General features: G+C 41.5%; 1 protein-coding gene across 3 annotated transcripts in view; it reads left to right on the forward strand.

The window, feature by feature from the left end:
• The window catches only part of NYAP2 (neuronal tyrosine-phosphorylated phosphoinositide-3-kinase adaptor 2), a 240,673-nt gene that overhangs the window by 207,686 nt on the left and 18,625 nt on the right, over positions 1 to 14,362 (forward strand). Inside the window, exon 7 of one of the 3 annotated variants that reach the window (XM_080669909.1) lies at positions 1,483 to 1,528. The exons of the other annotated variants lie outside the window; for them this stretch is intronic. Coding sequence (XP_080526035.1) covers positions 1,483 to 1,512 — 30 coding nt within the window. The 3' untranslated portion in view covers positions 1,513 to 1,528. The remainder of the gene's footprint in view (positions 1 to 1,482; positions 1,529 to 14,362) is intronic. 3 annotated transcript variants of the gene reach the window in all.

Below are 14,362 nucleotides of genomic sequence, written 5' to 3' on the forward strand. Positions count from 1 at the left end.
GATCACCCCTAACTGACCCCCCTGCTGGCCTGGTTGCCCCCAACTGTCCCCCCCCTGCCAGCCTGGTTGCCCCCAACTGCATCCCTCTGCTGGCCTGGTTGTCTCTAACTGCCCCCCTCCTGCCAATCTGGTTGACCCTTACTGCCCCCACCCTGCTGGCCTGGTCACCCCCAACTGCCCCCCCCATTGGCCTAGTTGCCCCCAACGGCCCCCCCCCCCGACAGCCAGTTGCCCCCATCTGCCCCCCTGCCAGCCTAGTTGCCCCTAACTGCTCCCCCCCACCCCCCGCTGGCCTGGTCACCCCCAACTGCCCCCCCTGCCAGCCTGGTCGCCCCACACAGCCTGCTGTTCTGTTTGGTTGTTACTGTTACTGTGATGGCATCCCAGATAATTTGCATATTCCTCTATTATTAGTATAGATGAGTAGGAGGCAGAGTGTAATACACATGAGGATGTTCTCTAAGAAGTTTTATACCAACTGACAAACAGGAGTTGGGGTGGGGCAAATGGACCTTGAGGGTGTGCTCCATTTGACTTTGCTGTCTCCAAAACCTGCCTGTGTCCCTCTCTCAGAATCAGAGTTGTCAGGGCTACAAGGGCTACAAGGAAAAGTGTGAGGTAGCTGAAGTATATAGTCAGCATTAACACATGGAAGGGATACTAAGTTATTCAGGGCTCCTAGATGAAGTCTGAATGCTGAAAACCATGCACCATTTATTGTCATCTCTGTGCCTGCTGAGAGTTTCCCTACCTCACTGCAGGTGTTCGCTATTGCCCTGTTCTTCCCCGTGGGCACAATTACCATACCACCTCACAACTGGGGATACCAAAGGGACATGGCATACCTATTAAATACCAAAGTCTAGGATCTTAACTACTCAGCTGGATGAACACCTGAGATTCAGAGGAAGTAAGACTTCTGTTCAAATCCTGGCTCCACCAGTTATTAGCTGTGTGTCTTTGAATACATTCTTTAATTTCTCAAAGTCTGTTTTCCTATCTCTCAAATGAGGGCAGTGTTATCTTTGTATCATTGTTGTTGAGGGTTAATGACATATGTGCATAAAGTCCTGGATAGACATTACCTGCTAGAAAGATAATAGTTCTTTCTACTTCTTTTCCTTCTTCCAAAAATTCAACATTCTTGCTGGCTGAAAAATCCTAAGTGTGAGACTCATTCTGTACCATGGTATTCTAAAAGGGGTGGGCACAGAGGGATGGCTCCACCCACCCAATATCACTGACCTTGTATAGAATGGCTAGCTCATGGTAATAATAAAAAGCTTTTTAGTCCATTTAATTACTTGATTTTAAATTCTCTAGAGAGTGTATCTCATTTTCCCATCATCTGAGAAAGAATGGTTTTGCACATCCCCTTCCTTGGTATGATTATTTCATAATTTCTTTTCCAAATAGGGAATTAGACACTCAGTTATTTACCATGTAACCGGGAGTTTATCTGCATTTCTTCTCACCTTGTAGGTCTCATGTGTGACTTTGAAGCCAAAGTGAGAAGAAATCAACTAAGGTATCATTTCAGAAATGCCTCCTGCTCTCTAATACAACTTACTCTCCTATTTGAGTTAAAGTATGAATGAACCTGATTAAATATTAAGGCTGCACAGGAAGCTGTTATCTGTAGGGGGTCAGGACAAAAGATGTGGAGATGCAAGACAAGTTTGTCAACAGTGTCAGCATTTACTTAGAGCATCCCCAGACCACTGTTTTAAATGCCTTGTTTTCTGATATGCACATGTATTTACCCACAAGCATGTTCAGGATAATTTTATATCCCATTACATTAATTTAACATTTTTTTTATTTTCCCTTTTAATGAAGAGAGAACAAGGGTAATGCATTATAAATTGTTATGTAATCATGAGGCCTGAATTTTAACAGCATTCAGTCTTGCCAAGTGTATGTGAGCTAATACATGGGTATCCGTTGGCTCTCCTTTGTATTTCTTAAGCAAAGTCAGAGTAAAAGGAATATGTATATAAAAAATTTTTCAGGCCCTCATTTATTCCTCTGTAAATGCCAAGAGTGGTCTAGTTTACTAAACTAACAATATAGGTGTGTCTGGGAAAGTAAAGCTGAGGATTTTAACTTCACTTACAGTTTACTCCTTGTGGTTTCCAATTCCATATCAATTTTTATCAAACACTTAGAGACTCCAAAAATAGTTAGCTGCTAGATTTATTACAAATGTCAGTCTAGTCGAAAGTGAAGCTTTGGCTCAGAATCTAGAGGTCAAGTTACCAATTTATTGCAGTAGATCTTGCTTGAGTTGTACACAGATAGCTGTTGAAGTAGCATTAAAGCTTTACAGATTGATAATTCCATCTGAGAACTACAAGCGATGGTAGTGTTCGGCTGCCAGATATTAGCAGAAGTCCACATCCTAGAGACCTTCCCCATCAGAGTCTGTAAGGATTGAAACCAATGTCAAGCTCTAGATGGGGCTGGCGAGCCTAGCTTGGGGAAAGCAGCAGAGCATTAGGTGGACACTTACCGCCACCTAGTGTCTAAATTGCGCCTTGCAATCTGTAAGAGGGTTTTAAAAATATATAACTGAATCTAACAAAACTGCTTTATGGCAGAAAAGATATACTGCTTGGGATAATAAGCAGCATGCTCACTGAAAGCTGGAACAAATGTTTTTTGATGATACTTGTTTTGAATCCCTTTCATTACTTTATTCCTGCTGTTTTAGACTGTCTAACTTTTGAATATACCCCTCTATACTTTTGGGAGGGGGAAAATCGCAGGTTAATCTGTATTTAGTCATCCCATATGCCCACATCAGGTAGTTCATTAACTAGTTTTACTGGCTGTTGGGGAGGAGAGACAAAAGTTAGAGAAGAGATGCTCTAGTCCAGGTGTCCTCAAACTACAGCCCGCGGGCCACATGCGGCCCGCCGAGGACATTTATCTGGCCCGCCGGGTGCCGCTACCTGTCCTGCTTAGCAGCCGACTAATCCCAGGCCCGCAGTGCACATAGGAATTTGTTCATAGTTTTTTTTTTTAAACTATAGTCCAGCCCTCCAATGGTCTGAGGGACAGTGAACTGGCCCCCTGTTTAAAAAGTTTGAGGACCCCTGCTCTAGTCGGTTTGGCTCAGTGGATAGAGTGTCAGCCTGTAGACCGAAAGGTCCCAAGTTTGATTCTGGTCAAAGGCGTGTACCTTGGTTGCGGGCTACTCCCCCGCCTGGGCCCTGGTCAGGGCGTGTGCAGGAGGCAACCAATCTCTCATATCGATATTTTTCTCTGTCTGTCCCTCTCTCTAAAAATCAATGGGAAAGTAACCTTGGGTGAGGATTAAAAAAAAAAAAAAAAAAAAGCTAGAGAAGGGAATTGAAATGCAGGTGCCAGTGAGAAAGGTAACAGGATGACTGCAATTCACACTGAAAGAGAGCTACCTGAGTCAAAAGGGGCCAGCTCTGCCCTCCTTGGCTCTTGTCATGCTTGTGAGAAAAAATTCAGATGAGTGACAGAAAGCAGTGTTGAAGCAAAGCAAGTGGATTTATTGTGAATATACTTGGCATAAAGAAGAAACAGGCAACTCATCTTGTCTGACTACCCTACCTAGTGGGGGTTCAAGGGTTTTATACTCTTGCCCATCAATAGATTTCAAGGTTCCCCCCCACCACCACCACCAGGCTTCATTTGTCCTTGGGTTTAGCTGGCTCAAGTGTCTTTGGTTGGGGAAGATAAGGTCTTGCAATTCACAAGCTGATTGTAGGCTGCCCAAATTGTTTGGCCTTGTTTAATTTTCTTGCCTCGGTTTCCCCCTTTCCCTTGTTCAGGAATTTTCCCAGCTTCTTACTATCCTATTACAAAGGGAATCTCTATTAAAGTCATTCCTAATTTCTTTTTAAAGCAGCTTTACTAACAGGAAGGGAACTTGTGTATTATGGGGACCACTTTAGAAATATAAACTGTAATGATGCAGGTATATATCCAGGACAGAACATAAACCAGGATTGGAGCAGAGTCAGATCTTTACAGTCCATAATGGGAGTAATTATGAAGTCCTCTCCTCATAAATAGTTTAGTAGAAAACGTTTTATTTTAAAACTAGAGGCCCGGTGCACGAAATTCGTGCACGGGGGTGGGAGGGTTGTCCCTCAGCCCAGCCTGCACCCTCTCCAATCTGGAACCCCTCAAGGGATGTCTGACTGCCCGTTTAGGCCCGATCTGGTAGGATAGGGTCTAATCGGGCAGTCGAACATCCCTCTCACAATCCAGGACTGCTGGCTCCCAACTGCTCACCTACCTGCCTTCCTGATTAGCCCTAACCACTTCTGCCTGCCAGCCTGATCACCCCCTAACCATTCCCCTGACAGCCTGATTGATGCCTAACTGCTCCCCTATCAGCCTGATCACCCCTAACTGCCCTCCCCTGCAGGCCTGGTCCCCCCCAACTGCTCTCCCCTGCAGGCCTGGGTCCCATCCAACTGCCCTTCCCTGCAGGCCTGGTCCCCCCAACTGCTCTCCCCTCCTGGCCTGATTGCCCACAACTGCCCTCCCTTGCAGGCCTGGTCCCTCCCAACTGCCCTCCCCTGCAGGCCTGGTTCCCCCCAAGTGCTCTCCCCTGCATGCCTGGTCCCTCCCAACTGCCCTCCCCTGCTGGCCATCTTGTGGTGGCCATCTTGTGTCCACATGGGGGCAGCCATCTTGTGTGTGGAGTGATGGTCAATTTTCATATTACTCTTTTATTAGATAGGATAATACAAAACTTACATAATATCTGCAGTCTGACACCAACCACAATATGTATTCATCAATTCAGATTTTTATGTTTTGGGTTTCCCACACCACCAAGCAATTCTCCTGTTGAATGTCTGACAATTTAACTCCATTTAGACAATATGTACTTGAAGATAGTACCAGATCCCACAGGTTAAGGTAGGCCCACAAGACTGCTTTTCACTTCAGATGCCAATTGAAAGTTCAGGATACCACCTGTGCTCTGAACAAATGGCTGTAAATTAGAGGTTTCTGTGACTCCCTCCTGGGTTCAATTAATTTGCTAGGGCAGCTTATAGAACTCTAAGAGAAACATTGTACTTCCTACATCATAGGTTTATTATGAAAGGTCATCACTCGGGAATAGGCAGAGTGGAAGAGATGTGCAGGGCAAAGTATGAGGAAAGGACAGGGAGCTACCATGCCCTCTGAGGGCTCCCCTCTCCCTGGATCTCCACATAGTCACCAGGAAGGAAGCTCGGAACCCTGTCCTTTGGGTTTCATTGGAGGCTTCATTGTATAGATTGATTAGATCTGTGGCCTTGGTGATTGAATTCACTCTCCAGCCCTTCTTCCCTCCCCTGAGGTCAGGGTGGATTAGACTGAAAATTCTAACCCTCTATTCACATGGTTGGCTCCACTGAAAAACAGTCCCCATCCTTTGATACCTTCCAAAAGTCATCTCATTAACATAACAAAAGACACCTTTATAGCTCTCATTCCAGAAAATTCCAGGGATTTCAGGAACTCTGTGCAAGAAATGGTTTCTCTGGGGGAGAAAACCAAGTACATATTTCTTGTTATAAATCATACTATCACAGTCTGTATTGTGTATTCTACTTGACTTCATTTAGATTTTCTCTTTCCAGATTTTGCATATCATTATTGAAACCTAAATCTTCATTTTCCCTTTTATCTCTCTCCTTTTTGCTATTGTTTTGCTGAGATGGTGCCCTAAACACATGAGAACTTGTCTCTTGGCTGATTCAGCACACAGAATTTGTGTTACGCCCATAGAATTTCTAAAACTACTCCTGCAAACAAATTTAAATGCAAAGCAAAGTTAAAGTTTTTTTTAAAAAAGGTGTGAAAACTCTCTGTGACAAAGAGCTATTTGCTACTACAGTATATTATATTAAAAGAAAGTCTATGTCCATGCTATGATGCCTCCTCAAAATGAGTCACAGAATGGGACTGTTTTTACTCTCCTTTATAATGAACTGTATGTGAAGATTTGCCAAAGCTGCCAGAAGAGGGCAGCATTTCATCTTTTTCTATCTCCTTTAAAAGTAGGGACGGATTGTAGTGGTGCCAGCAGGAGTGAGGCCCACTTATCATCTGGTCTGGAGTAAAACACATCAGGTCTTTTCTTTCCTCCTCATCCATCATCTTTCCCCTGCCTCCCAGGTACTCCGGGGGCCTTTGGGTGCTGTGCCTGGACCCAAGGGAAATGATTCACTGGATGGCATGGCTAGGTGCAAACTTTCCAATAGTGATTTGATAAGTTTATATGTCATAGTCTTGCAAGCAGTCCTGGTAAAAGAGATAGTGTGGATAAAATTAATTTCTGACTATTTTACCTTATCCTTCTTTTTCCAAAGCCTCCAGCCTCCACCTTACACAAACTTACCCAGCCTTTGTGTCCCACGCCCCTCGTTATTCCACCATCTCTTGCACCACCAACCAACTAACTAGCATGTAGTGGACTGTCCTTACTAATAACTAACCGGTGTGACTGTCATTGACACTTTGCAGTAATTAGCATTAGCACTTTAGAATGTGCAAGTTGCTTTCATAGTTGTCCCAGCAGGAGACCTCTCACAACTTTCATTGTTCACCTGATAAGGGCCAGGGGCTCTGATAGATGCACAATGTTTAATGAAAACTCATTGAATTCCAAGGAATTTCAGCCTAGTAAAGGACACATACATGTACACACATTAGCAAATAGTGTAATTAGAGGAGAGTACAGAAGACAGAGAAACTAACTTAGTGAGTCTTGATGGCATGATTTTATAAACCAGGATGTCACATTTGACCAATCTATATATATGAAAGCCTTAATGACCAGTCAACCAGCTGACTGGCTGACCGGCCGGTAGCTATGATGTGCACTGACTACCAGGGGCCAGATGTTTAACGCAGAAGTGGAAACCACAGACATGGAAACATGGAACAGACTGATGATTCTCAGAGGGAAGTGGGGAGCGGGGAGGGTGAAAAGAGATTAACCAAAGATCTTATATGTATACTAGAGGCCCAGTGCAGAGATTCATGAACTGGTGGGGTCTCTCAGCCTGGCCTGCTGGGATCGGGCCGAAACCAACTCTATGACATCCCCTGAGGGGTCCCAGATTGAGAAAGGGTGTAAGCCAGGCTGAGGGACTCCACCAGTGCACAAATCTGTGCACTGGGCCTCTAGTGTTTTAATAAGAGAGCAGAAGGCCTTTATAGAGGTAAGATGATTTGCAAAGGAGTGGGGAGTCTGAAACCATACAATTTGTACAGAAATGCAAGCAATTTAGCATTACAGTAGTGGTAACAAATGTTGAGGTGGGAAATATTGCAAGGAAGTTATAAGGGGATGAAGAACAAATGGAGAACTAGTTCATGGAGAACTAGGTACTGTAAACATGATCATTATTGTTATTCCCATTTTACAAATGGGGAAAGTGATCCATCTAATATATTAGGCAGAAATTTGCTCAGGAGCTGTTTCTCTATAATTTAAACACTAACTACCTGATCTTATCTCAATTTAGCCTCCTATGAAGGTGGAGATTATGCTAGAGCTTACTTTCCTGACCAAGTAGCATTACAAAAATATTATAAATCCAAAGGAATCTTTAATTGATGGAATATCCAAGAGCTTTCATTTGTTTTACTTTTTTTATTTTGAAAAAATTTTAATCATAGAGAAATCAGCAAGTTAGCACACCTATATACTTTTACACACACACACACACGCATGTGCATGTGTCAACATATTTTAACCATAGCACTTCATCTCCAAATATTTAAAGATGTGTCTCCTAAGGCCCAGGACATTCTTCTAAACCAGTGGTTGGCAAACTCATTAGTCAACAGAGCCAAATATCAACAGTACAACGATTGAAATTTCTTTTGAGAGCCCAATTTTTTAAACTTAAACTTCTTCTAATGCCACTTCTTCAAAATAGACTCACCCAGGCTGTGGTATTTTGTGGAAGAGCCACACTCAAGAAGCCAAAGAGCCGCATGTGGCTCACAAGCCGCAGTTTGCCGACCACTGTTCTAAATAATCCCACTTAAATTGTAATGATTCAATACTATGGTCTCACAGAAAGCCCATTTTTAAACTTCCACAAGTGCCCAGTACTATGCCTCTTCCCAATCTAGGATCCAATCAAAGATCATACGTAACATTTTCTTACTAGCTTTTATTTTAATCTCTTTTAATCACAAATATTTCTCATCCTCATTGATTGTTTTAAGACATTGAAATTTCCAGAGTCCAGAACAATTGTTGTTTTGTGTGTGTATGTGTGTGTTTTTTGTTTTTTTTCAGATCAACCCTTAGTTTTGATTTGTCTGATGGTTCTTTGTGGTTAGATTTGAATTAAACATTTTGAGCAAGAAGATTAAGTGCAAGAGGCCTTCTCAGATGGCATGTGATGCTTGTCACTGGGAGCATAATATTTGATCACTTGGTAAAGGCTGTTTCTCCACTCTAAATAGTCTGTGTATCAAGAGGAGGGTTAGGGGAGGCCAGAGTCTGTCCACCACAGGATCAAGTCAATTCAGTATTTAGTGTGTTTCTCGCATTTTCTTTAAAAAAAACCAAAACACTAATTTTGTTTATTCAATTTTTAAATAGATTTGACTTAACATTTTCTCTTGTGACCAATTGCAATAATCTTGCAAATCATAATAATTAATCTATGCCTGATGAAAAGAACTGAAAAACAAAGGTCAAGTGAAATCTCATTCACATAGTTAGAAATGGCAGATCTGGGACTTGAACACCACTCTTGATGCTCTTTCCTGAAGACATGTGCTATGATCCCCTGGATGTTTAAGAGCAAATATCTACAACAAATGTTTATACCGTTCGTCACCACTAGTGGGGGGAAGAGGACTAAAAATCTTTTGACAGTCAAGTTCAATGCTGGGCAATGCTTTCTCCTGAATGAATAAGGAAAAAAAAATCTACTGTGTCCCAACTGGTGCCCTCCTTTTTCTTTGCTAATTTTATATTAGAATAGAAATAGAATAAATATGCATTGACTGCAGACATTATAGAATAAGATTAAGGACAAGTATAAATACCAACACACTACAAAATGAATATATGAGCCCTATTTAGTTTGTAGTGAGGTTTCAGGCAAGAATATGCAGTTGACTTCTTGTTTACAATATATATTGCCTACTTGAAAGCATAAAACATAATACATGTGCTTATGGAATGGGCACTTTTCATGAATGTGTCTTTTCCCCTCTAGAGAAAAGATCAAAAGTCATGATGAAATGTGAATTTGGTCTCTCTTATAATGCATTGTTTTAAAATTAAAGCCCCAGAATAAGTCTCTGCATATCACGTATTTACCTACCACAGATAAAACATCATTGTGTTTAATTAATCCTTTAAAACTCACTTCCATGGAAATATATGGGTCAAAGGTAATCTTTACACTGACTGGACTACCAAAAAAACAAAAAACAAAAAAAACAAAAAACGTATGTACAGACATAAGTAGATACCTACATTTTTAATTACCTAAAGTAACAATGCTAATAAAATAGCAGGATTATTATTTCTACTGTTTATTTAGTGAAAATGCTGTATTTAGTGGGGTGGGGGGGCGGGAGGGGGGAACAAAAGCCAGAAACACAGTCCTCTCATGTCCACCCTAAGAAAACAGGTATCCAGGATATACTGGGCAAACCTCACTTTTTCTGTACTTTAAAATATTGTTGCGAAGTGCTAAAGAGAATGACATTAACAAATTAAAACTACATTAATATTTGAAGTGTATGCCCGACTGGTGTGGCTCATGGTTGAGCCTCGACCTATAAACCAGGAGATCTCCATTTGGTACCGGGTTAGCACACATGCCCAGGTTGCAGGCTCCATCCCAGATGGGGGAGTGCAGGAGGCAGCCGATTAATGATTCTCTCTCATCACGGATGTTTCTCTCTCTTTCTTTCTCCCTTCTTCTCTGATATATATATGATATTTAAATATACATATTTAAATATTTGAAGTGTTAAATGGGGAAAATTTAAAGTAACCTTCAGTTCAGTAATAGAAAAAGTATAATTATGCTAGACTTTCAAGAGAAAAATAAAATTTAAATCTTAGTTCTGTTCTATAGTCTGCTGATGTGCAGAGGTGATATTCATAAGCACTATTATTCAAAACTGTCTTGTTAAAACCAGTGTGAACGTCACCTGAGAGAAAGGTGGGGTTGGTGTGAAAGTGTAGGAGGTCAGAGGGTGCAGTAATTTGCCTAGGAAAGCGGAAACACTCTTCAAGTGAAGATCCTGACTTTTCACACCCAGGCCATTAAACATACCCTCTGCCCTGAACAGTGGGCCTAAGATTTGCGGGTCCAACTTGAAAGGTTTATGGACAGGCCACGATGAATTCCTCTGACGGAATCCATTTCAGACGATCTTGCTGTGGTTCTCTCTCCGTGGCCTGAACAATGTGCACAGACGCCGGGAATGAAGGAGCGAGACCATCTGGTTCTCATCCCAGCATGAGAGGCAGGTTTAACTAGAGGAAACGGGTGCGTGCTGGTGTATAAAGTATTTTTATTAGGCCTGAGAGTGAAATCCTGGAATGTTGTGCCGGGAGAGGTCATGAAATCATCCCTTCGGAGACGTTTAAACCACAGCAGAATCCCAAACTGGGGAGGTGATGCCCAGGTTGCTCCGCCTGAAGCCCAGGGAAAGGGCGCGCAGGAGTCTTTAGGCCTCAGAATATAATGGGAATTTTTCTGAAGACCCTTCCAAGATAATGGTCTTAACTATAGGGTGTATACCTCCTATTACCACAAAGGGGTGCTATTGACCTAGTTTATCCCTTCCTCAGAAAATGCTCTCAGTATTTTCCCTAAAAATCCTACTATAGGCTTTAGCAATTATTTGGGGAGCATCAGATAACTCAAAAGTATTTGTGTATATTTCGGAATGACAGTGACCTGGATTAAAGTCAATTTTCCTAAAATTTATTTGGACTCTTCATAACCATTTCTTTAGAAAAATAAACATGATCATTGGATTATTACTCTCCATCAATAACAAACTAAACATTTCCAGGTGGTGAGAGGAGATATGTGCATCAAATTAATGTCCTATGCTATGGTCAAGGAACCCTCCCAGTAACAGAATTCTGGTGCTTCTGAGCAATTAGTCAAAAAGCTCAGTTTCCTTTTAAGAAATGATATGTGGTGGAACAGGGACAGTGTGGGACACCAGCAGCATAACCTCCTCCTACTATTCTCAGCAGAGAGGGTGCAAATGCCAAAGCAATCTTCAGCCCTCGCTGTCCTCACTACCCTTAATCTTGGGCATGATGACAAAGCAGGTGCTTGCTACCAAAGAAACCAAACTTAGGCTCACAGATTTGCTGTGGGTGAGCTGAGGACATCAGGGGAAGCCACAAAGCTTAGGGTCTCAGTTTTTCCTGAATTGGGTCCAGTAAGGGTTTCAGGAATGAGCTCTCTGCTCTGAGGGCCACTGGGTGCAGAGAAGAAGCAAAGGTGAATGAAACCCACAAGACTTTCATGAGAAGACCAGCATCTTGAAGAGAGTGTGATTAGAAGACAGTTTAGGCTTTGAATATATATTAAACTAGAGGCCTGGTGCACGAATTCGTGCATGGGTAGGGTACGGCCTGCCCGCCCCAGTTGTGGTCTATTGGGCTGGGCTGGCTGGGGGAAGGGGACACAGGAGGTTGGCCAGCCGGCCCTGCCCCCAATTGGGGTGGGGGGTGATCAGGGGCAGGGCCAGTTGGGGGGGAGGGGCCTCGGGCTGGCCTGGTCAAGCTCCCAGTTGAATTCCCAGTAGAGGGGACAATTTACATATTAGCCTTTTATTATATAGGATTGTGGTGTATGGATTTGGAGGTTTAAAAAGCATTCTGACTTGCCATGTTTAGGAGGCCTACATGTTCTCATGTTTGCAAATGAAATGCTTTGTGAAATTAAGATAAAAATAGAGAGCTTATTAGTCCCCCTGAGAAGAGTTTATTTTTACTTTATATAGAAGCTTTGGTGGGAGTGGGGAAAGTTAGTTCATTTGGAACAATTGACAAGGAGCATTTGTGTGCACATTTGCCCCTGGGGCTGTTACTGGTGAGCATGCAGAGGGCAGCCAGGAGTGATGGTGCTATAGTGATTCTCAGAGGAATGAGAAGTGAGCAAAGTGAATCAGAGCGGGGGCCAGGATGGAAAGCTGCCCTTAGTCCAGAAACACTGTCCTATCACCATGACCCCTGACCTGTCATTGCTCTGTTGAATTTTCTCCTTTTTCTGTTTGAGACCAGGAAGCCCTCCACATTTGCCATTAGTAAATAGACAAGTGGGACATTTGTTACATCCCACGTATATCTAAACCTGACCTCTTTGCAGCTTCTGGGAGGAGTGCATTGAGAGAGAACCAAAGGTTACATTTGGTCCCACTGCAGTGTCTTGAAGATTTGCTGATGTTTGCCAAGGGCATGGGTGTCACTGGGGTTCAGAGACTTTGAACAGGAGGTGTATTTCCAATAACATACTGAATTCAGAGTAGATTAAGTTTTAGTAAAGTAAGGGACAAAACTCTAGTTTTATGTGGTAAAAGGAGAGACAATGGGATTCTTAATTTCTATAGAAAAATCAATGATTATGTATTACTAGCTTCTCAATATGATTTTTTTCATGGCCCCCATAGATTTAATGATTTGCATTACTCAATGTTTACTAATGGTGAAACAGTTTCAATTGCTTTTTGCAAAACTTAGAACAAATTAATGGCTTCTATCTTCAGAGGTCAAGTTCTTTCGGACCTTTTTCTAAAATTTCCTGGGAAAGAGGCAACCCTTCCTGCAATTTGTGAAACTTAATCAAAGAGAGTAAAAATAAAAATAAAGACCATTTATTTCTTTCCAGAATATTATATATTTTGAATTGCACGATAATGTGTCAGATATAAGCATGGGGGGCCCAGAGTAATCTCAGCAGGAATATACTGATTTATGAAATGTGTTGCTCATGACCATGGTGAGATTGGATGGTAATGTGCAGATGTGCAGAATCTCTGGGTTCAATCCTGGCTCAATTATCCTCTTGCTGAGTTCCATAGACAAATTATTTAACCTGTTTGACTCAGGTGTCTTATCTAAAAAATGATGGTAATTAAGATGAGCTGTAATTATAGTCCTAAAGAGTATAGAATAATGGTAATTTATGATAAAATGGTTTTGAAAACATCATTGGTTTTGTTATCATTTCTCAACCCTCAAAGGACAATGAATAAATTATTTTATTCCTCTTCCAGCTAAGAGAATTATAGTAAATATATTATATGAGAAACCTGGCATGTATGTTCAGGGGAAAACATAGCTTAACAAGTATGGACATAATTACAAATTGCTTTTGGAGGCATGTTCTCATTTTTAAGGAATGCTTTAAAAAAGCAAGTACTTTATGTCAGAAAAAATGTTAAAATGAAACTATGAATAGCACTGCATATTTTGAAATCATGGTCTTTGAAAAAATAAAACTAACAAGTAAGTGAGATGTTTTGCACTATTATAATATATGATACAGAGAGTGCCTTGTTGTTGTTGTGTTTTTTTGTTTGTTTGTTTGTTTTACAATTTTGTCCACAGTGTTCATTAGAGCATTTGATAATTTTATTGAATTACATGGCAGAATGTAGAATCAATCAGCCTTGGCTTTGGACTCTCTTTCACCACCCAATTCTGGAACCTCAGTGTTCACCTGTAGTAGAGACACATTCACAACTGTGTTAGTGAATATGGATGGAGACACAAGATGAGATTGTGTATAAGGCTGTTAGCACAGTGTTTACCACACTGTGATGTTCAGTTGACCTCCTGGCTCTTCCCCTTGTTGTGTTAGACCCTGCCACACTCGATGAATGCTTGGATTCCTCAGTACAACCACTACAAGCTTCAATGATTCCAATCAGAATGTGAGTGGAAACCTCTAAAAGTTGTTTCCACGAAATTTGACCAAAAAACAAAGTATTTTCCATGGGTATTTTGAGCAGAGAACAAACTGTTGCTCAAATTTAGAACTATGGGTCCTGCCTTAGAGAGAGCAAGAGTGTGGAGCTGATTCTGGGACTTCATTACTCCAGCAAGGAGGGTTTGCAACTCATTCTTAGAGTCCATCTTAATATCACTGCCAACTATGGCATTGCTCCCTGCATTATTCCACCAGCAATAATTTGTATTTTTCTAGAGTTCTAGTGCTCAATTTTCTCAGGAGCTTCAAAATTCTTTCAATTCAAGGAATTATATGGTAAACATAAATCTTTAAATAATAGAGATAATATCTTATATTTATAGAACTTTATTATAAGGATATGGTATATTTCATGGACCCCACAAAATCATATT

The sequence above is a fragment of the Plecotus auritus genome (genome assembly GCF_963455305.1).
Source record: "Plecotus auritus genome assembly, chromosome: 5".
In the NCBI taxonomy this organism is placed as follows: Eukaryota; Metazoa; Chordata; class Mammalia; order Chiroptera; family Vespertilionidae; genus Plecotus; species Plecotus auritus.